This window comes from Sorex araneus, chromosome 1, assembly GCF_027595985.1.
Source record: "Sorex araneus isolate mSorAra2 chromosome 1, mSorAra2.pri, whole genome shotgun sequence".
Lineage (NCBI taxonomy): Eukaryota > Metazoa > Chordata > Mammalia > Eulipotyphla > Soricidae > Sorex > Sorex araneus.
This window is the reverse complement of record NC_073302.1, coordinates 358,957,044-358,981,748: the sequence shown is the minus strand read 5'-3', so window position 1 is coordinate 358,981,748 and position 24,705 is coordinate 358,957,044. Positions and strand designations below refer to the sequence as shown.

The window sequence follows — 24,705 nt, the reverse complement described above, 5'->3', positions numbered from 1 at the left end:
TGATGAAAACTCTCACCAAAACGGGTACTGAAGGAACTTTCCTCCATATAGTCAAAGCCATATACCACAAACCTACGACAAGCATTATCCTCAATGGGGAAAAACGAAGAGCCTTTCCTCTAAGATCAGGGATGAGACAAGGATGCCCACTCTCACCACTTCTTTTCAATATAGTACTGGAAGTACTTGCAATAGTGGCTAGGTAAGAAAAAGATATTATGGGCATCCAGATAGGAAAGGAAGAAATCAAGCTCTTACTATTTGAAGATAATATGATGCTATATTTGGAGAATCCTAAAGCCTCTACCAAAAAAACCCTAAAAACAATAGACTTGTACAGTAAAGTCACAGGCTATAAAATCAATACCCAAAAGTCCATGGCTTTCCTATATGCAAATAATGAGAGAGAAGAAAGCGACATAAAAAAAAAGCAATCCCATTCACAATCATGCATCAGAAAATCAAGTACCTCAGAATCAGCATAACTAAGGATGCAAAGGACCTACAAAGAAAACTGCAAATTGCTACTTCTTGAAATAAAGGAGGACACGAGAAAATGAAAACGTATCTCCTGCTCATGGATTGGGAGAATCAACATTGTCAAAATGGCATTATACAGATCAATGTGATCTCTATAAGGATACCTATGAAATTCTTCAAAAAAATGAATCAAACACTCCTGAAATTCATATGGAACAACAAACTCTCACAAGTAGCTAAAGTAATTATTGGGGAAAAGAAGATGGGAGGCATCACCTTTTTCAACCTCAAACTCTACTACAAAGCGGTAATAATCAAAACAGCATGGAATTGGAACAAAGGCAGAGCTGCAGACCAATGGAACAGGGATGAATATCTTTACACACACCCTCAGATATATGACCATCTAATCTTTGATAAGGAAGCAAGAAATGTGATGTGAAGCAAGGAAAGTCTCTTTAACAAAAGGTGCTGACAAAACTGGACAGCTACACGCCAAAAAATGCAGACTGTACCTAACAGCATACACAAAAGTCATATCAAAATGGATTAAAGACCTCAATGTCAGATCAGAATTCGTAAGGTACATTGAAGACAAGGTCTGCAAACCATCCATGATACTAAAGTTAAAGGTATCTTCAAAGATGACACACCACTGACCAAGCAAACAGAAACAAACAAAGATAAACAAATGGGACTATTTTAAACTAAGAAGCTTCTACACCTCAAAAGAAACAGTAACTAGAATACAAAGACAGTCTACAGAATGGAAAAGGATATTCACCCAATACCCATCTGATGGGCTGGAGTGATAGCACAGCAGGTAGGGCGTTTGCCTTGCATGCTGCCCGACCCAGGTTCGATTCCTCTGCCCCTCTCGGAGAGCCCAGCAAGCTACCAAGAGTATCTCGTCTGCACCGCAGAGCCTGGCAAGCTACCCGTCGTGTATTCGATATGCCAAAAACAGTAACAAGTCTCACAATGGAGATATTACTGGTGCCTGCTCGAGCGAAATGATGAGCAACGGGATGACAGTGACATTGGCAGTGACAGGATACCCATCTGATAAGAGGTTAATATCATGAATATGCAAGGCACTGGTTGAACTCTACAAGAAGAAAACATACAACCCCATCACAAAATGGGGTTTTTGGTAAAATGAACAGAAATTTTCTCAAAGAAGAAATTCAAATGGCCAAAAGGCACATGAAAAAATGCTCTTCATCACTAATCATCAGGGAGATGCAGATTAAAACAATGAGATATCATCTCACACCACAGAGACTGGCACACAGCCAAAAAAACAAAAGCAACCGGTGTTGGCGTGGACGGAGAGAGAAGGGGAATCTCTTTCACTGCTGGTGGCAATGTCAACTGGTTCAACCCTTTTGGAAAATGATATGGGCGTTTCTCAAAAAATTAGAAACTGAGCTCCCATTTGACCTAGCAATACCACTTTTGGGAATATATCCCGGAGATTGCAAAAAGTACAGTATAAATGATATCTCCACTTGTATGTTTATTGCAGCACTATTTACAATAGCCAGAATCTGGAAAATCCCGATTGCCCAAGACCAGATGGCTGGCTAAAGAAACTCTGGTACATCTACACACTGGAATACTATGCCCATTGTTGTTATGGTTATTGTTGTTACTGTTTTTTTTTTTTTGCTGGAATACTATGCATCTGTTAGAAAAGATGAAATCATGAAATTTACATATAAGTGAATCGACATGGAGAGTATCATGTTAAGTGAAATGAGTCAGAAAGAGAGGGACAGACATAGAATGACTGCACTCATTTGTGGAATATAAAGCAACATAATGGGGAGACTAACACCCACGAATAGTAGAGAAAAGGATCAGGAGGATTTCTCCACAACCTGGAAGCCAGCCTCACATGCAGGGGACAAGACAGATGAGATAGAGAAGGGACCACCAAACAAAGGATGTTTGAAGGGCTCACTTGGGGTGGGAGATACGTGCTGAAAGTAGACTACAGATGGAACATGATGGCCACTTAATACCTGCATTCAAACCATAACGCCCAAAAGGAGAGAGAGAGTAAGAGAGAAAGTGCCTGCCACAGAGGGGGGGTGATGGGTGGGGAGTGGGGAGGAAGGGGATGGCGGGAGGGATACTGGGAACATTGGTGGTGGAGAATGGGCACTGGTGGAGGGATGGGCACTCAACCATTATACAACTGAAATGTAAACACAAAAGTGTGTAAATGTGTAATTGTATCTAACGGTGTTTCATTAAATATTAAGTTAAAAAAATGCAGGACTTGTGACTGAAATGTCCAGGCTAGCCTGTAGTCAGGAATGGGCGACCTCCCCCATCTCTCTGTGCTTCCAGCAGCTGGCAGTCACAGCCACAAACTGCCTTTGGTGCCATATAAGGTCATTATTGACTTTGATCTAAAACTCAGAAATAAACTTCAGAGGAGGAACAGAACAACACACCATGGCGATATCTCTGGACCCCAAAGTCATCATCCAGTTAAAAATTTAATTCTTGCTATATCACCCTATTTAAAATCTTAAGAGTTCCTAGAGTGTGCTATTTTATAATCTACACAAGGGCTTAATGGCTCCAGGGTGATACAACAATCTATACACACTCTCCTCTAAGGAAACTTTTTTGGATCATCTTCAGTGGATTATTCATAACAGGCAATACAAAGTAAATTACTATGTTCTCCTTTGGGGGAAGGCTTTGGGGTGGGATAATTTGAAATATGGTGGTGGGCAGGTGTAATGGTTGGTGGGATTGATGTTGGAATATTGAATGTAATCAATTATTATGAACAACTTTATAAAAATTAAATTAAAAAACAAAGCAAGACAAAAGAACACCAAAAGTTCATAGACAAGCAACAGCCTTGAAAGTTCATAATCTGGAAACCAGTTTTGCAAGAAGCATTAAAGAAGCTCCTTTACATGTCTGCCCTCCACTAGGTTAGAAAATTGTTTACACCTACCTTGCTAAGGGATTTCATTCATTTTCAATAGTGAATGTCTGAACAGTATGCTTTTTTCTTCCACAAAGATTTTTATTACAATATTTTACTTACTAATGCATATACTTAAGCATTACCACTAATATACAACTTTCTAACCTAAAGCCAATATTCACTTTTTTAGGATAAAACGCACTTTTATACTTCTACACTTTTATACTTGCATAAGTCTATTCAAATTTCCCCTTAAAATTTTCTTCATTCTCTTTTTCCCTCACTGAGCTTCCCAGCCGTTGATGCCCACACGCTTTGCGCATGGCCCCCAGACTCCATCTCCAGCCAGTGACCAGTGCCAAAAGGGGTGTGGCCTCTTTGGTAGTGGGCGTGGACGCCGGGAGCAGCGGCGGCAGTTATTTTCCCCTATTCTAGTGTACTTGACAGACATTGGCAATCTCCATTAACTAACTTTGTGGAGATCTCCCCCTTTACCTCAAACACAAAAGGCTAAATTAACCACTAGCCTAACCACTAGCACCAAAATATCGAAAACTCACGAAAAGAGAGATTAGCTCTAGTGAACTAGAAGGTCTCACCTCCATACAACCGTGACAGCATGAAGAAACAGTGCAAATCCCCACAGCAAGAAGAGGATGAAGAAAAGAGTCCAGAAGATTCAGCAGGGGTTTCCCACAAATGTGATCTCTCTGATAAAGAACTCAGAGAAGAAATTCTGAGAATGTTCATCGAATTTAAAGAAACGGTGGAGCAGTCAGTGAAGAAATTACGGGAAGAAATGAGAGCAGAAATAGGAAAGCTACATTCAGAAATGTCACGAATAAAAGACACTGTAGACGAAATAAAAAACACAGCTGGAGCCCTCAACAGTAGAATGGCTAAAGCTGAAGAGAGAATTAGTGAGCTTGAAGATGAGCAACAGAAATCCCACAGGCTACAACAAACAATTGGAAAAGATCTTAAAATAGCTCGAGGGTGAATCAGAGACCTAGGGGATGATGCCAAGAGGAATAACATAAGAATCATTGGAATTCCAGAAGGACAGGGAGGCAACCCTAATGAGAAAGCCACAGTTAAAGAAATCATTGCTGAAAAGTTTCTAGAGTTGGATAATGCAGATGTTCAGATCCTAGGAGCCAAAAGGGTGCTAGCTAGAAGGGACCCGAATAAAAAGACTCCAAGACATATATCATAGTCAGAATGATGGATGCCACAGATAGGGACACAAAACTGCAAGCAGCAAGGTCAAAAAAAGAAATCACATACAAAGGAGCACCTCTTAGATTCACAGCAGACTTATCAGAGGAAACCCTCGAAGCCAGAAGACAATGGTGGGATACAGTGAAAAAACTCAATGAAATGAACGCCTCACCACAAATACTTTATCTGGCTAAGCTCTCACTCAAACTCGAAGGAACCATACACAATTTCATGGATAAACAACAACTAAGGAACTTCATAGACTAAAAACCAGGCTTAAAAGAAGGACTAAAGGGGCTTTTGTAAGACAAGGAAAAACCCTACAAGAACAACAAACCCCACAGAAAGATGACACAAAATCCCATGACAATAATCTCTCTAAATGTCAATGGCCTAAATGCACCAATTAAAAGATACAGAGTGGCAAAATGGATTCGGGACAAAACCCAACATTCTGCTGCCTACAAGAAACACACCTGAACAGTTAGAGCAAACACAGACTCAAAGTCAAAGAATGAAAAAACAATCCTGCAAGCAAACAACTCCCTCAAAAAAGCTGGGGTTGCCATACTAGTATCCGACAACATAGATTTCAGGTTGAAAAAGATTAGACGGGACAGCGAAGGTCACTTTCTATTTATCAAGAGATATGTGCAACAGGAAGAAATCACACTCTTAAATGTATATGCACCTAATGAGAGACCGGCTAAATACTTAAAACATCTCCTAACAGACTTTAAGGAGGACATTGCTAGCAGCACAATAGTAGTCGGACACTTCAATGCTGCTTTATCACCTCTGGAGAGATCGACAAGAATAAAACTCACCAAGGAATACTGACACTGAAGGAAAAAATAGAAGAGAGAGGTCTAATAGAAGTCCACACGGAACATTTTTTAAAATAGACCATGTACTGGGGCACAAAACATACCTCAATAGAATCAGAAAAATAGAAATTGTATCAACTACCTTCTCAGACCACGATGCGCTGAAGATAAAGCTAAGCACACACAGACACAGAGAACCAAATCAAACACCTGGAAATTAAACAGCTCAGTGTTGAACAATAAGTGGGTCAGGAAGGAAATCAAGGAAGAAATTAAGAGATAAATGAAGACATGAGCTACCAAAACCTATGGGACGTAGCTAAAGCTGTATTAAGGGGATAATTTATAGCTCTGCAAGCATTCCTTAGGAAGGAAGAAAGGGCCTACATAGACAGCTTGACTTCACAGCTCAAGGCCTTAGAAAAGGACCAGAAAAAGGAACCCAAACCAGACCAAAAAAAAAGAAATAATAAAAATTAGAGCAGAAATTAACGACATGGAAACCCAGAAAACAATCCGAAAGGTCAATGAAACCAAGAGCTGGTTCTTTGAGAAAATAAACAAGATTGATAAACCGCTAGCAAGACTCACAAAGAAAGAGAGAGAGAGAGAGAACCCTAATAAACCGAATCAGGAATGAAAAGGGGGACATCACAACAGAAACCAATGAAATTCAAAAGATCATCAGAGACTACTTTGAAAGTCTATATGCCACGAAACAAGAGAACCTAAAAGAAATGGATGAATTCCTTGACTCCTACAATCTCCCAAGACTGAACCAAGAAGCCTTGGAATACCTGAATAGACCCATTAATATCAAGGAAATTGAAAAGTCTCCCCAAAAACAAAAGCCCAGGTCCAGATGGATTCACTGGTGAATTCTTCCAAACATTTAAAGAAGATCTGTTGACAGTTCTCCTCAAGCTTTTCCAGGAAATTGAAAAAACAGGAACTCTCCCAAATAGTTTCTATGAAGCACATATCTCCCTAATACCAAAAGCAAACAAAGACACCACTAAGAAAGAAAATTATAGACCAATATTCCTGATGAACACTGATGTGAAGATCCTCAACAAAATATTAGCAAATAGGATCCAACAACTCATCAAAAAGATCATACACCATGACCAAGTGGGATTCATCCCAGGGATGCAAATATGGTTTAACATTCGGAAATCAATCAACATAATCCATCATATCAACAAAAGTAAAGATAAAAACCATATGATTATATCAATTGATGCAGAGAAAGCATTTGACAAGATCCAACATCCGTTGTGATGAAAACCATCACCAAAATGGGTTTTGGAGGAACTTCCCTCAACATAGTCGAAGCCATCTATCACAAGCCTATGGCAAGCATTATCCTAAATGGGGAAAAAATAAGGGCCTTTACTCTAAGATCAGGGACAAGACAAGGGTGCCCCTCTCACCACTTCTGTTCAATATAGTACTGGAAGTACCTGCGATAGCAATTAGGCAAGAAAAAGATATCAAGGGAATCCAGATAGGAAAGGAAGAAATCAAACTCTCACTATTTGCAGACGATATGATACTATATCTAGAGAAGCCTAAAGCCTCACTAAGAAACTCTTAGAAACAATAGACTTGTACAGTAAAGTTGCAGGCTATAAAATCAATACCCAAAAATCCATGGCCTTCCTATATGTAAACAATGAGACAGAGGAAAGGGACATGAAAAAAGCAATCCACTCACCATTGTGCCCAGAAAATCAAGTACCTCGGAATCAGCTTAACTAAGTAAAAGACCTCTACAAAGAAAACTACAAGACACTAGTCCATGAAATAAAAGAGGACGTGAGGAAATGGAAACATATCCCCTGCTCATGGTTAGGGAGAATCAACATTGTCAAAATGGCAATACTCCCAAAAGTATTATACAGATTCAACACGATCCTTATAAGAATACCCATGACATTCTTCAAAGAAATGGATCAAGCAATCCTGAAATTCATATGGAACAACAGACGCCCAGGGATTGCTAAAATTTCTTGGGAAAAAGATGATGGGAGGCATCACCCTCCCCAACCTCAAACTTTACTACAAAGCAGTACTAATCAAAACAGCATGGTACTGGAACAAAGGCAGAGCCGTAGACAAATGGAACAGGGTGGAATATCCCTACACACAACCCCAAAGGTATGACCATCTATTATTTGATAAGGGAGCAAGAAATGTGAAGTGGAGGAAGGAAAGCCTCTTTAACAAGTGGTGCTGGCACAACTGGGCAACCACATGCAAAAGAATGGGCTTAGACCTCGACCTGATACCATGCAAAAAAATCAGACCAAAATGGATTAAAGACCTCAACATCAGACCACAAACCATAAGGTACATTGAAGACAAGGTCGGCAAAACCCTCCACGATATTGCAGCTAATGGTTTCTTCAAAGATGAAGAACTGACCAACTGACATGCAACTGACATGCAACAGACCAACCAAGAGGAAACAGAGATAAACAAATGGGACTACATTAAACTAAGAAGCTTCTGCACCGCAAAAGATACAGTGACCAGAATACAAAGACAGTCTACAGAATGGGAAAGGATTTTCACCCAATATCCATCCAATAAGGGGTTGATATCAAGGGTATAAAAGGCACTGGTTGAACTCTACAAGAAGAAAACATCCCACCTCATCAGAAAATGGGGCAAAAAAATGAACAGAAACTTTCCCAAGGAAGAGATACGAATGGCCAAAAGGCACATGAAAAAGTGCTCTACATCACTATTCATCATGAGATGCAGATCAAAACAACTATGAGATACCACCTCACACCACAGAGACTGGCACACATCCAAAAGAACAAAAGCAACCGCTGTTGGAGAGGATGTGGGGAGAAAGGAACCCTTCTACACTGCTGGTAAGAATGCTGACTGGTTTAGTTCTTCTGGAAAATAATATGGACGCTTCTCAAAAAATTAGAAATTGAACTCCTATTTGACCCAGGAATAACACTACCGGGAATATACCCCGAAGCAAAAAAGTATAGTCGAAATGACATCTGCACTTATATGTTCATTGCAGCACTGTTTACAATAGCCAGATTTAAAGAAACGCTGGTACATCTATACAATGGAATACTATGCAGCTGTTAGAATAAATGAAGTCACGAACTTTCCATATAAGTGGATCAACATGGAAAGTACCATGCTAAATGAAATGAGTCAGAAAGAGAGAGACAGACATACAAAGATTGCACTCATCTGTGGAATATAAAATAACAGAGTAGGAGACTAATATCCAAGAACAGTAGAAATAAGTACCAGTAGGTTGGCTCCATGGCTTGGAAGCTAGTTTCACATGCTGGGAACAAAGGCAGCTCAGATAGAGAAGGAACACCAAGTAAAATGTGGTTGGAGATCCCGCCCGGGAAGGGAGATGAGTGCTGAAAATAGACTAGAGACTGAAAACAATGGCTACTCAACACCCCTATTGCAAACCACAATACCCAATTAGAGAGAGAGAACAAAAGGGAATGCCCTGCCACAGAGGCAGGGTGGGGTTGGGGGAGATGGAATTGGGGAGTGGGAGGGATACTGGGCTTATTGGTGGTGGAGAATGGGTACTGGTGGAGGGATGTGTTTGCGAACATTGTATGAGGGAAAAACAAGCTCGAAAATGTGTGAATTTGTATCTGTACCCTCATGGTGATTCACCAATTAAAGAATAAAATAACTTAAAAACAATTTTTTTCTTAATTCTCTTTCATATTAAGTCTTATATCTGAAAGACTATAAAGATATAAAAGTTTTAATCTATTAGCAGAAAAAATATATTTAAACTTTTATATATCTGTGAAAAAGTAAACCGTTTTGAAAAAAATATGTTAGAAATAAATTATTGATTTACAATTTTGTGGAAATTCAGTTTTGCTTTATTCATCTCTATGTGTGTATGTGTCACCACCTTTGCAATAAATTAATGGAAAACAAAAACCTATATGTGAAACTAAAAAACAAAGTAAGGGAACAACAACAAATAGTAACAAATCATCAAAAGTAGAGTTTTTTCTCTACAGAAAAGAGTTTACATGGGGTTGCGAGGTGTTCTTGGGGACACTGTAATCATGGGAGCTGTCTGGTGACGGGTATGCTGTGGGATGATGCCTGCATGAGAAGTATAGTTAACAATATTGTAAATCCTTGTGCCTTAGTAAAGATGGTAAAAACAATAACAAAATAAAAACTACATAAAAGAACTCCTTTAAAAGATAAACTTTGGGGCTGGAGAGATAGCACAGCGGGTAGGGCATTTGCCTTGCACATGGCCGACCCAGGTTTGATTCCCAGCATCCCATATGGTTCCCTGAGCACTGCCAGGAGTAATTCCTGAGTGCAAAGCTAGGAGTAACCCCTGAGCACTGCCGGGTGTGACCCAAAAAGCAAAACCAAACCAAACCAAACCAAACCAAACCAAACCAAACCAAACAAAAAGATAAAACTTCACAAACACTCATACTTTCTACAAAATGATAATGACAAATTCTTTCATCTCAAGTACCACACTTAGTATCAATGACCTGAACTCAACAATCAAGGGGGACAGTGACAGGATGGATAAGAAACATGAACCCAACTTTTTGCTGCCTGCAAGAGACATATTTCATAGGTTCCATCAATGTCAAGGACTGGAAACAATTTTACAGGCAAAAAACTGCTTTAAAGGATACCCTTGACATTCTTTAAAGAAATGGAGCAGGCACTCCTGAAATTCACATGGAACACTAAGCCCCCACAAATAGCTAAATCAATTCTTGGGAAAAAGAAAATGGGAGGAATCAACCTCCCCAACTTCAAACTCTACTACAAAGCGGGAACAATTAAAACAGCACGGTACTGGAACAAAGGCTGAGCTGCAGACCAATGGAACAGGGTTGAATACTCTGACACACACCCCCAAATATATGATCATCTAATCTTTGATAAGGGAGCAAATAAATGTGAAGTGGAGCAAGGAAAGCATGTTTAACAATTTGTGCCGGCAGAACTGGACAGCTACATGCAAAAAAATGGGCTTAGATCTCCACCTATCACCATGTACAAAAGTCAGATCAAAATGGATTAAAGACCTCAACATCAGACCAAAATCCCTAAGGTACATTGAAGACAAGGCCGGCAAAACCCTCCACGACACTGAAGCCAACGGTATCTTCAAAGATGACATGCCACCGGCCAAGCAAGTGAAAACAGAGATAAATAAATGGGACTATCTCAAATTAAGAAGCTTCTGCACCTCAAAAGAAACAGTGACCAAAATACACAATCTACAGAATGGGAAAGGATATTTATGCAGTACCCATCCAATAAAGGGTTGATATCAAGGATGTACAATACACTGGTTGAACTCCACAAGAAGAAAACTGCTGACCCAATCAAAAAATGGGGTGATGAAATGAACAGAAACTCTCCCAAAGAAGAAATACGAATGGCTGAGAGGCACATGAGAAAATGCTCGACATCACTAATCATCAGGGAGATGCAGATCAAAACAACAATGAGATATCATCTTACACCACAGAGACTGACCCACATCCCAAAAAACAAAAGCAACCAGTGTTGGCGTGGATGTGGGGAGAAAGGGACTCTCCTTCACTGCTGGTGGGAATGCCGACTGGTTCAGCCCTTTTGGAAAACAGTATGGACGATTCTCAAAAAATTAGAAATTGAGCTTCCATTTGACCCAGCAATACCACTCCTGAGAATATATCCCGGAGAGGCAAAAAGGTATAGTGGAAATGACAGCTGCATTTCTATGTTCATTGCAGCACTGTTTACAATAGCCAGAATCTGGAAAAAACCAGAGTGCCCAAAAACACAGAGTGCCCAAAAACTGGTTAAAGAAACTTTGGTACATCTACACAATGGAATACTATGCAGCTGTTAGAAAAGATGAAGTCATGAAATTTGCATAAAAGTGGATCAACATGGAAAGTATTGTGTTTAGTTAAAGGAGTAAGAAAGAAAGAGACAGACATAGAAAGATTGCACTCATATGTGGAATATAAAGTAGCAGAGAGGTACCAGCTTGCAATGATGCAATTTCTGGCAGAAATTTCTCTGGACTTAGTTACTAAAATACCAAAATACAGAAATTCAAAACCGTGCAGCTGCTATTGCGACTGCTCAACCTCATATCTTTTCATTCTCAGCAATTGAAAACAAATTATCAAATGCTTCCTTTTTAGCAGTTCCGACTTTGGGGGGAGAAACTCCAAACAATAATAGTGAGTTTTTTGTTGCAATACTGAATGTAATCAAAGTAAAGCGAAAGTAAAGTGAAATTTATCAGCTACACAGGCGGGGTGGGGGGCTGGAGGGGCAGGGAGGTGGGGGGGAGGTATACCGTGATTCTTGGTGGTGGAATATGTGCATTGGTGAAGGGATGGGTGTTCGAGCATTGTATAACTGAGACTTAAACCTGAAAGCTTTGTAACTTTCCACATGGTAATTCAGTTAAAAAAAAAAAATATATATATATATGTATATATATATAGTGATACAATATTATGTCAGTAAAACATTTATAAAATTCAAAAAAAAGAGAAATAATTAGAAAAAAAGAGACTGCCTTAAAAAGGCTGGTGTGGCCATACTTATAAATTTCAAAAGTTTGAATATAAAACAGGGTACAGGGTGAGAAATTGTCATTACTTAATGACCAAAGGCTCTATACATTAAGAAGAACACATCCTCCAAAACATTTACACAAAGAGTTTTTTTAATATTATTTTTGGGCCATGCCATGCAGTGCTGTGCTCAGGGATCACGCTGGCAATGCTCAGGGGACCATTTGCGGTGTTGGGGATCAAACCTATGTCAGTCACATACAAGGCAAATATCCTACCCATTTTACTATCACACTGGCCCCAACAGATTAGAGATTTATTACAGAAATTAGCTCATGTAATCATGGCAGCCAAGAAATCCAGGAGTAACTGTTTGCCAGTTGCAGAGACTGGTGGTGTTCTTCACTCTGAATCCAAAGGTCCCCCAGTCAGGAAGGCCAAGAATACGTTAACACCCCCCTCTCATTGCTGGATAGTCAGGTATGAGCACATGTGTTTATATATGGGAGGAGGGTTGTGGGGAAGGGGACAATACAATTAGATTGGATTATTTAGGGCTATCTGCAATTTTTACAATTGTCAGAGAAATCATCCAAAAGCAGCACCTTCAGTGTGGCATTTCAAGTGGGTGGGGGGGCATCCTCACAAGTTAGTGTCTTGAGGATTGGGGTCAAAGGGTGAAAGATGCAATTGCCACTGGGTCTTACATTCTGAGTCACTAATAATAGCTGGACAGGGGATTTTTTTCCACCTGGGAAATAGTGGGAAAAATATGGGAACACCCAAAATTGGAACAAAGGGCAAAACGGTGCTATAAAACCCCCCGCAGCAGTTTGGGAAGGCTGCCCATTTCTTCAGCCAGACAGCTCCAAACAACTAGACTGTACTAGTTCCCTTATTTTAATAAAATCTGCCACTATCCTGCTTTGAGTCTCTAGAGAAAATTCATCCTTGTTGGGAGACCAGGAATGAAACAATACAATACAGACATGTTTTCTAGTAACCAGGGGAAAATGAGGAATGGGACTTCCATGGGCAAGAAATGCATGCCAGTCCTTTGAACGCTCTCCAGCTGTAACATCCTTTTAATTTTTTTGAGTTTGTGTTGTAAAGTGCAAAGGAAAAAGCCAGAGCAAGCAAACTTATACCCTGGCATGATTGCTAGGACATTTGTAAACAGAACCAGTGCCAATCACATGATATGGCAGATAAATGGCTCCCAAACCTGGTGGTTGTTTAGAATTTCTTTAGACTAGAGTGACAGTACAATTGGTAGGATGCTTGCCTTGGATATGGCGAACCCAGGTTTGATCCTCAGGTCTCCATATGGTCCCCCAAACCTACCAGGAGTGATCCCTAGGCCCAGAGCCAGGAGTAAGTCCTGAACATCATCAGGTATAGCTCCAAAACAAAAGCAAAAAAATAATTTCTCTGTGAACTTATTAAAGGGAAAATATTCTAGGACATTTGATATGGTTAGTACACTGTATGTCTTGAATGTCTGAAGTCCTGTACCCAATCCCAGAATAAAAATAAAATATAAATGCAATAAAATATAAAACAAATAAAATGTAATATTCATGAATCTTATGCATAAAGATAGTAACACGATGTTAAGGGGTGCCAGTCACATGATATGGTAAGAGCCTCTAAGGAATTGTTTTTCTGGTGATATTATTAGTGGCACCCAAAGGTTTAATGGGCTAGACGTGGCTCTGAAGCTGACAAGGGTGGAAGTGTAGGTAACATCAGCCAAGATGTCCTTCAACAGAACAGAAACGAATAGCCTAGAGAGAAACTGCATACCTGTTGGAAAGTCGCTGTCCTGAGACTCATTAGTACCATCTATAAAGGAAAAAGAGGAAACAAATCACACAGTATAGACTGGTGCAAACTAATTAAACTAAGAGCTCTTTCTCTTTATAATAAAATTAGCAACTTTTTCCAGTTATTTTTCATTTTACCCATTCCCTCCTTGTTTCCCAATCCACTCTGTTGCCAAATCCTGTAGTTTCTACCTCCATAATGAAATTCGCCATCATCTCCTTCCATTTCTCCCCATTCCAAATCTGGAAGAAAAAAATAATCCACACATTTAGTTTCGGCAGCAAGTTAGGATCTTTCAACCAAAACATCAAAAAAGGATATGAAAGCTAATGTTGATTTCTACTGATATTTTCTTTTGTTTTGGTCCTGTGTAAATTTAATTTTCCAACCAAAAATGACAAAAGTATCAATAACTGTACAAAAAATAATTATTTGTGCTCATGTCCATTTTAGAGCATACCAAACTTTGTTATAAAATCTGAGTATATTAAAGTTTGAGTATATTAAATTTTCATATATTAATCTTTAATTTTATAAACTTAAAAACATAAATGAAAACTAGAATTAAAGCAACAGACTATAGAAATACACTATAAAATCAATCAATATACATTTCTACATGAAAGCAATATAACAGAAGAAAATGCTCAGGTTATTTAGATTAAATTTTGTGGCTATACTAATGATGATAAAATAGCTAAGTTTAAGATGCTTTTCTTGCCAACTTTTTTTCTTTTTTAAAATTGTGTTACTCAATATTGGGCTGGAGTGACAGCACAGCGGGTAGGACTTTTGCCTTCCACGTGGCTGACCTGGGTTTGATTCCCAGCATCCCATATGGTCCCATGAGCACTGCCCAGAGTAATTCCTGAGTGCATGAGTCACACCCTGTGCAACGCTGGGTGTGACTCAAAAAGCAAAAATCAATCAATCAATCAATAAATAGTGTGTTACTATTCACAGAACCATCTTAAGAAATTACCATCTTATTTCTATGCACATAATCTAATGGTGTAAACTTCATTTATACTGCTATGCAAACATTACCCATAATGTTTCATACTGGAAAACTTGAAATGTCTTGCTCTCAGTTCCTGGCAACCACATCATCACTTATGTTTTTAAACTCTGACTACTGTAATACAAAGAAATGGAATCATACAGTATTTGTCCTTTTGTGGCTGGTTTAATTCTCTTAGTATAATGTTCTTGTGATTCATAGTAGCATGTGATAGGATTACCTTCCTTTTTAAGGCTGAATATTCCTAAGTATATAAAATGCTTTAGTAACTCAAGCAATCTGGGTTGCTTCTTAATTTGACCATTATAAATAATGCTGCTATGTACGTGGGTGCACAAATCTCTTCCAGACCTGGCTCTTATTTGAGTATATATACAATATGGTAATTCATTTTTAAGTTTCTAAGGAACCTCCGTTGTATATTTCACACCAGCTGTAACATTTTATTTTTCTAAAACCTGTACATGAGAATTCCAAGATTTTCACATCCTCAGCAGTATTTGTTCCTTTCTTCCATTTGGACACGAGGCAATCTAATGGGTATTATGTGCTTATCTCTTAGTCATCTGAATTTGCATTTCATTAATGATTAGTGAAGTACAACCTCACTTTTTTTTTTTCATTTGCAGATGCATAGCCAAAACTCCCACTATTTCTTGTTGTGCACCATTGTCATGGTATACTTCTCAAAAGTCATTTGATCATACATAGTAAGTTGTTTTTCTGGCCTATTCTATTACAAAGGTCTGCATGTCTGTCTTTATGTTAATACAACATTGTTTTGATTATTGTAGATTTTGTAAATCAGAAAATCTGATAACCAACATTTCACGACAAAAACAGACAAAGAAGTTTGGATAAATATTCATCCAAGATTTGTATCTATTTTAAAACCAGATTGTGCTTGGTTGCATTTTATAAATTCTCTATGTATTCTGGATGTTATTAACGAACTGACAGAGGAACCCAGGTGTGTGGGACCCGGGGCCAAGATCTCCAAGGCTGCTGGGATTGGGACTGGGACTATCCACCCAGATTCCCCATTTTCTAGTAGCTAGGCAGTCACACCCAGAAACTTCTCCCATGTAATCCCATCAGCAACAAACATCCAGAGACTATAAAACCAGGCTCCTGGAAGAGAGCGACACAGAGTCTCTTGCCCCTGTACCTGGCCGTCCTCACCAAGGCCCCTCGGAGGGGGCGGGTTGAGTTTCCCTCCCTGCCCAGAGCAGAGCCTCAGCAGTTGAAAACCTCTAGAACCCAACCACAACCATGCTCAAGGCCACTCTCCACACGTTCGGATGAGCCTCATGCACGACAGAACCAGCAAAGGAACCCAGGAGTGCGGGACCTGAGGCTGAGATTTTCAAGGCTGATTGGATGGGGACTGGGCCTCTTCCACCCAGTTTCCCCATTTTCCAGTAGCTAGGCAGTCACACCCAGAAACTGCCCTGGACGCCGTCTAATCCAATCAATGACCAACATCCAGAGACTGTAAAACCAGGCTCTTGGAAGCAACATCTGACAGCCTAGTTTTCCCTCTTGGAGAATCTGGAAATACCAAGAGTTTAATACCGAACGAGAGTTTACTACCGAACGGGAAAGCCTGGCAAGCTCCCTGTGGCGTATTCATATCCTAAATACAGTAACAGATATATACATACCTCTCAGAAAGCCTGGCAAGCTACCCAGAGTATCCACCCGCACAAGCAGAACCTGGCAAGCTACCCGTGGCGTATTCGATATGCCAAAAACTGTAACGACAGGTCTCATTCCCCTGACCCTGAAAGAGCCTCCAATTGTTGGGAAAGATGAGAAAGGAGAGGTTGCTAAAAATCTCAGGGCGAACTGACCATTCAAGTGGAAGCAAACATAAACAAATGGGACTACATTAAACTAAGAAGCTTCTGCACTTCAAAAGAAACAGTGACCAAAATACAGAAAGAGCCCACAGAATGGAAAGAATGTTTATCCAACACTCATCTGATAAGGGACTAATATCAAGGATTTATAAGACACTAGTAGAACTGTATAAGGAAAAAACCTCCAACCCCATCAAAAAATGGAGAGAAGAAATGAACAGAAGTTTCCTCAAAAAAGAAATACAAATGGCCAAAAGGCACATGAAAAAATGCTCCACATCGCTAGTCATCAGGGAGATGCAAATCAAAACAACAATGAGATATCTCACACCACAGAGCCTGGCACACATTCAAAAGAACAAAAGCAACCAGTGCTGGCGTGGATGTGGGGGAAAAAGGGATGCTCCTTCACTGTTGGTGGGAATGCTGACTGCTCCAGCCTCTCTGGAAAACAATATGGACAGTCCTTCAAAAACTAGAAATTGAGCTTCCATATGACCCTGCAATATCACTTCTGGGAATATATCCCGAGGATGCAAAAAAGTACAGTAGAAATGACATCTGTACCTACATATTTATTGCAGCCCTGTTCACAATAGCCAAAATCTGGAAACAACCCGAGTGTCCTAAAACAGATGACTGGTTAAAGAAACTTTGGTACATCTACAGAAAGGAATACTATGCAGCTGTTAGGAGAGATGAAGTCATGAAATTTGCTTATAAATAGATAAACATGGAGAATATCATGCTAAGTGAATTGAGTCAGAAAGAGAGGGACAGATATAGAGGGACTGCACACATTTGTGGAGTATAAAATAACATCACATGAGATTGACACCCAAAGACAGTAGATACAGGGGCCAGGGGGATTTCCCCATAGCTGTAAGATTGCTTCATGAGTGGAAGGGAGAAGGCAGGTAGAATAGAGAAGGGATCACTAAGAAAATGATGGTTGGAGAAATCAGTTGGGATGGGAGATGCATGCTGAAAGTAGATAATGGACCAAACATGATGACCTCTCGGTGTCTGTGTTGCAAACCATAATGCCCAAAAGGAGAGAGAGAGTTTGGGGAATACTGTCTGCCATGGGGGCAGGGGGAAGGTGGGAAAGGGGGGGTATACCCAAGGATACTGGTGGTGGGGAATGTGCACTGGTGGAGGGATGGGTGTTTGATCATTGTGAGATTGTAACCCAAACATGAAAGCTTGTAACTATTTCACGGTGATTCAATAAAATTAAAAATAAATAAAAAAATAAATAAAATAAAATCTCAGGGCTGAGAGGAATAGAGACGTTACTGGTGCCTGCCCAAGTAAATTGACGAACAATGGGATGACAGTGATACAGTGATTCTGGATATTAATACTTTATCAGATATGTAATTACAAATATCTCCTCTACTTTCTGGTTGTCTTTTTATACTGCTGATAATAAAAATAATGTATAAAGTTAATTTTTCATGAAATTTTATTTTCTATGTTTTTCTTCTCTTTGCTTCTGTCATATTCTATAATCGCCAAGGTCTTAAAGTCTTTAAGTTCTTAAAGTTATTCCCCATGATTTCTGCTCCAAGTTTATATATTATTAGCTCTTAAATTCATGTCTGTGATATATTTTGTGTTGGGGTCTCAGCAGCCAGCCTGAACCCTGGCCAAATCCCCTGCCCTTAGTAGCAGGAGCAGGCTCTCTTCATAGGGGCCTAAGGCCCTGTGCCAGCACTCCACCCAGAAAGGCCCTTGGTTGAGGAGATAATGGGATGAAACTTGAAAGTCACCACTTGTCTGAGTTAACATACCTGACCTTGAGAAGCAGGAAACATGTATCATTAGCTAACATCTGCAAAGTGTTTACACCAAGAGTTGATAACCAGGTGTTCACAGTATCCAAACCACCCTAAAATTTCTTATATAAATAAGTGTGTGAGAGCTAATAAAATGAGAGTTGCTTGACCTCCCACTCTCCCCACTCTGTGTGGTTCTTTCTCGGAGGCGGTGGTGGGGTGGCCAAGGTGCGCAGAGGGGCTGGGCAGAGGCTTCTCCCCCTCCCACTCCCTCTCCACTAGGAAGTATGTCTGCCATCTTGAGGGATCATACTCCAGTTTGCCAGGGTCTACTGGCCATGACCCTGACATTTTGAACTACTTAACTACTTTTTGTATATGGTATTAGGTAAAAGTGCAAACTCACTTTTTTTTCCTTTTTTTTTTGCAGATCGATAGCTAAAACTCCCACTCTTTCTTGTTTTGCACCATTGTCATGGTACACTTCTCAAAAGTCATTTAATCATTCGTAGTAAGTTGTTTTTTGGCATATTCTATCACAAAGGTCTGCATGTCTGTCTTTATGCCAATATAACACTGTTTTGATTATTGCAACTTTTGCAAATCAAGAATCTAAGCCAAATTTATTCCTTCTTTTAGGATTGCTTAGAAAATTTTGGGTTTCTCCAAGAATAGTAGTATATAATAACAGGAGGTTGGCTCCATAGCTTGGAAGCTGGCCTCACATGCTGTGGGAAAGGCAGCCCAGATAGAGAAGGCTAAAGTAAAATGTGATTGGAGAGCCCGTGCGGGAAGGGAGATACGTGCTGAAAGTAGACTAGAGACTGAACATGATGGCCACTCAATACCCCTGTTGCAAACCACAACATCCAAAAGGAGAGAGAGAACAAAATGGAATGCCCTACCACAGAGGCGGGGTGGGGTGGGGGGGATGGGATTAGGGGATGGGAGGGATACTGGGTTCAGTGGTGGTGGAGAATAGACACTGGTGAAGGGATGGGCTCACGAACATTGTATGAGGGAAACACAAGCACGAAAAATGTGTAAATCTGTAACTGTACCCCCACGGTGACTCACTAAAAAATAAAAATTTAAAAAAAAAAGAAAATTTTTGGTTTCTGAGATTCCTAAATTTTATGAACACTTTTTCTATTTTTGCAAAAATTGTCAGGAGGATTCTAACATGAACCGTCTTTAATCTGCTTTTTTGGCTTGGGATTTTTTTGTTTGTTTTGGTTTGGCTTTTGGTTTGGGTTTGGGGGTCACATCTGAGGTCACATCTGGTTTTGCACTCGGCAATCAATCCTGGTGGGCTTAAACCATCTTAGTGCCAACTAGATAGACACTACCTATTATGGAAAATGATCATTTTAACATTGTGGCATTTGGTTTGCTAGTACTTTGAGGAGGGGAGCAAAAGACTGACAATACTCAGGAAAAACTCTTAGCATGGTACTTGGCATCTTACCAGGGGTACTCAGGGAACTAGACGATGCTGGTATTAAAGCATGTACTCCAGCCCTCAAAGAAACCTCCCTGGCTCACTCAGTACTTTTAAAGGTTTTTTGCATTTATAGCCACCAAAGAAATTAACTAATCTATTGTGTTCTTTTTGCATATGACTATTTGGATATTTTTTTGTAACAAAATAATTCTGGCTCATAAAATGTGCCTAAAAAAAGTCATGTTTTTCATATCACTGGAAGACTTGAGGGTCAGTCGGTATTGACTGGGTGAATGTCTCTAACTCATGAAGTCTCTGGATCTGGCTTTTGTTTTGGGAAAGACTTTTGCTTACTGTTTCACTTTGCTTTCTCATAATTGATCTGTTTAGATTTTCTATTCCTTTGTTATTCAGTATTAAAATTTTATGCTTTTAATAATTTTCCCCCAGATTGTTCAAGTTTTGCATATAACATAATAATCTTATGAGCCACTATTCCTGAATTATCATTGACAACATTAAAACAAAATTACTGGATTATCTTTCTCTATAGATCTGGATAAATGCTTTCTTATCTTTTCAAAAATAAATTCTTGCTTTCATGGACATTTTGAAATGTCTTTTTGATACCTATTATTTCTTATTAAGCTTTTATCACTTTTTCCTTCTACTGACTTTTTCTAATTACTTTAGGTCCAAGTTTAAGTTCTTAAATGTGTGTTATCTTGTTTCTTGAAGTAACCCATTTATTACTATAAATTTCCCTTTTTCGGTGGGGAAGGCTTTTTGAAGGAGGCTATTCTGACTCAGTGCTGCTATTCTGACTCAGTCACTCCCGGCAGTGCTAAGCGGGTCATGCAATGCAGGGCTTGGAACCAGGATATATTGCCTGCATCCCTGTCATTCTGGTACAACTATACCTGAGTACCTCTTTCAGCTGCATACCGTGGTCTATGATATCTTGTGTTTTCATTTATTTCCAGATATAATTTGATTTTTATGTTTATTTCTTCATTGGCCCAGCAGCTATTTAATATACTATTCAGTTTCCATGTATCTGTGGCACTTACCACATTTTTTTTTATCGGTTTCTAGTTTTATAGTAGAATAGTCCTAAAAAATGTTTGATATGATTTCAATTTTATAAATTTATTGATACTTTCTTGGCATCTCAGCATATGTTCTACTTTGAGAATATTCCATGTACACTTTAGAAGAATTTGCCTTCTGCTATTTGGGGGTGGAATGCTCTGTAAGTATTAAATCCATCTCATCTAATTTGTTACTTAAGGTTAGCATTTACAGGGGAATTTTCTGTCTGATCTATTCACTGGTGACAGTCAGGCAACAGCATCTCCTTGCACAACTGTGTTGCGATCTGTGTATTCCTTTAGGTTTAGTTTTGTAGATATTGGCACTTATTAAAGCTCCTCCCCTCTCCTTCTGTTCACTGTTGGTGTCTCATTGACTATAGGTCACATGCACACATGGCTGTGGTACCAGTCCTCTTAGCTGTGGTGTTCGCGGGTACCATATATCAGGTTATGATACTCACGCACTCAGCTGCAGTGTTCAGTTGTGTTGCTGTGGTGCTTGCACTCAGATTGTTGGGGACCAGGCAATTTAGGTGAGGTATGCAAGTTATGGTTGTATTAAATCACTAGGGGCCGCTAGAGTGCTCACACATATTGATGCTGTACTTCCTGTCTGTGGTACTCACATCTTTACAGCTGTAGCAGTCGCCAGGGGCTTGGGCCCCTTTTTGATGCTGACATACACCTTATCATAATGCAGCTGGAAATTGTTGGAGTACCAAAAAAACACAGATGGCAGAGCTGCCAGAATTGCGTCTGGTAAACGTAATGATTTAAACTCAGGACAGGTTTTGTAAGTAAGTCACTGAGCCACTTCACAGACCCTTTGTTGTTTCTGTGTGTGTTCTTATTATAATAAAAGAATGATATTTTATAATGATAATGAGATTATCATTATCATTGAAATTATAATAGGATTATCATTATAAAATAGCCGTCTTTAACATCTTCTTTGAGCTTTGTGGCTAAAAGTTTATTCTGACACAAGTAAAGGTATTGAGATATTTATCAGCTGGAAATAACCTTTAAGTCTGTTTGTCTTTACAACCAAATCAAGTCTCTTATAGGTCACCTATGGTCAAGCTGCTTTTTATTTTTATTTCTTCGTTTTCTTTGTTTGGGGTCATACTTACTATTCTGGGGATTACTCCTGGCTCTGTGCTTGACTTGGAATCAAAGCTGGTCCCTGAACTCCAGTGGTAGGATCTGTGTTTCTGGTCCTAGGCACCCCAATAAGTCTAATACATCTAACCATTCGGTGCTTTACTTTTTTAACTTTTTTATTTTTTTATTTATTTTGGTTTGGGGGCTATACCCAACAGGGCTCAGGGGTTACTCCTGGCTCTGGTGGTGCTTGGGGAACCATACGGGATCCAGGGATCAAATCCAATCTGTCACATGCACCCTATACACTATAGCACCCTATACACTGTGCTACCCTTCCAGCCCCATCTTTCTGGGTCTTCTGATGAGAGTCAATTCCATTGACATGAAACAAACCATTGGTCTAGAAGGGCTTACTATTGCTAAGAGAAAAATTTTCTGTTTCCTGATTCTATTTACTTTGGCTAAAGGTTTTGAGAACTAGAAGAGCTAATTAAATTAACATTCACCTCATTCCATTCAATTAAATAAATATTTCTTGTAGAGATGGTAAACTCCTTCAGTTTTCACTTGTCTGGAAGTTTTTGTTTCTTCTCCCTCCTATCTGAAATGTATATTCTTGGGATATCCTTGGCCTTCAGTTTTTGAGTATTTTTTGAGTAAGTCATTCTACTCTCTGTTGGCTTAGAGAGTTTCTGATGAGAAGTCTGATGATTTCTCATGTACTTGATGGAGGTAGATTTAACTTACCTTGCCCTTTGGTGTCATTTCTTTGCCTTAGCACAAGTCAGTATGAATATACCAGTCAGGACTGGTATACCAGTCAGGACTGGTATATTCAGTTCCTTCCTGGGGGTTGAGAAGTTTTTAGCTATTTTTTCCTTTGAGCATTCTTAGTCTGGTATAACAACTTTGGTATTTATTCATCTATTTATTGGTTTCCCTTTTTAGCCTAGCCTACTATAGGTGCTCAGGGACTACTCCTTATACAGTGCTCAGGGGACTGCTTCAGGCAACACCCAAGAGATTCTGCAATGCAGTGCCCTGAGACCAAACCTAGGCCTCCTACATTCTAAGTGTATGCTCCAGCCCTCTCAGCTACCTTCTTGGCCCCACTATTTATTTCTCAGAACATGCCCTCTGCCACCTTTATCCGATTCTTCCCTTCTGAGATATCAATAATGCTTATCTTACCATTTCTCTTTCTCCTTTTAGGAGGGGTTATGGGAGGGCCACACCCAGCAGTGCTCAGGGCTTATTCCTGGCCTTGCACTCAGGGATGACTACTAGGAGGTTAAGGGGACCATATGGAATGCTGGGGATCAAACACAGGTTGGCTGCATGAAAGGCAAGTACCTTACCCACTGTATTATTGCTCTAGTCCTGTTGCCTTTTCTAATGCAGTTGGATTGTTATAGTACTATTTCATTTTTTTGTTTGTTTGTTTGTTTTGTTTTGTTTTTGCTTTAAGGCCACACTGGAGGAAGCTCAGGGATTACTCCTGGATCTGCACTCAAGAATCACTCCTGATGGTGCTCGGGCATGCTCAGGGATTGAGCCCAGGCTGATCACATGCAAGGCAAGTTCACTATACTATCGCTATAAAAGGGTGCTGGAAATAGTAGAGCCCCAGTACTATTTAATTTTCTAATCTTATTTTATTTTGTCATTCCACCAGAATCATCTCTTTTTTTTAATTTTTTTATTGAGTCACCATGTGGATCCACCAGAATCATTTCAAACCTTCTAACTTTGAGCTTATAGATTAATTTCTCCGTAGGTTTATCTGTCTGTAACTTTTAATATAGCATTCTTAATTTCATTTATTGACTTCTTCACATCCTGAATCTACTAGTTTCTCATTAAAAGGTTTCAACTTCTATCGTTGTTTGTTAATTTTACACGAGCCTTTTGAATTATTTTTGTGAGTTTTTTTTTTAAATTTCTTTGTGTTTCTTCATGACAGCTATTTTGAATTATCTATCTGCTACGAAAATATAATCCTACACTTTTTTATGTTTGGTTTTTGGAGTAATGTCATTCCCTCCTCTCTGAGAAAATGATGTCTCAAAGTTTCAAGTTGCCTGCTAGTATAATTTCTGTCTGCCCACTGACTATTGCCACTAATTCCAGATGAATTCTGAAGTGCCTGGTCATCCCTTATTTTTCCAGCAGGTGGTGGTATGGCTTACATAATTTTGGTTACAGTTGACTGCTGCATGTGCCTGGGGTTGGGGTAGCGGGGGAATGCAAAGGAGGCAACTTCACTATAAAAAGGGTGCTGGAATTCCAATGGCACAGAAAATGTACTGCTTTACAGTAGGCCCAACCACAACTTTACCTGCAATCGCTACAGCTGTTTGTCTTCCTGATGCTTTTATTTCTGGGGTCACTTCTCCGAAATCTGAATGTCTGAAACAATTTCAGAAGAAAATTGTAATTAAAGTAGTGAAACACCATTTTCACCTGTCGAACTGACTGCATATTAAAATCTTTTA

At 39.5% G+C, this 24,705-nt stretch overlaps 1 protein-coding gene across 6 annotated transcripts in view; it reads right to left on the bottom strand.

Moving 5' to 3' along the window:
* URGCP (upregulator of cell proliferation) overlaps positions 1-24,705 on the bottom strand; it is a 66,589-nt gene that overhangs the window by 4,751 nt on the left and 37,133 nt on the right. For 3 of the 6 annotated variants that reach the window (XM_055123869.1, XM_055123871.1, XM_055123867.1), the window contains 3 exons: positions 24,549-24,619; positions 14,039-14,143; positions 13,881-13,919 (listed from right to left, as the gene is read on the bottom strand). In XM_055123869.1, coding sequence (XP_054979844.1) covers positions 13,881-13,919; positions 14,039-14,143; positions 24,549-24,619 — 215 coding nt within the window. The remainder of the gene's footprint in view (positions 1-13,880; positions 13,920-14,038; positions 14,144-24,548; positions 24,620-24,705) is intronic. The other 3 variants (XM_055123870.1, XM_055123872.1, XM_055123868.1) reach the window with 1 other exon arrangement.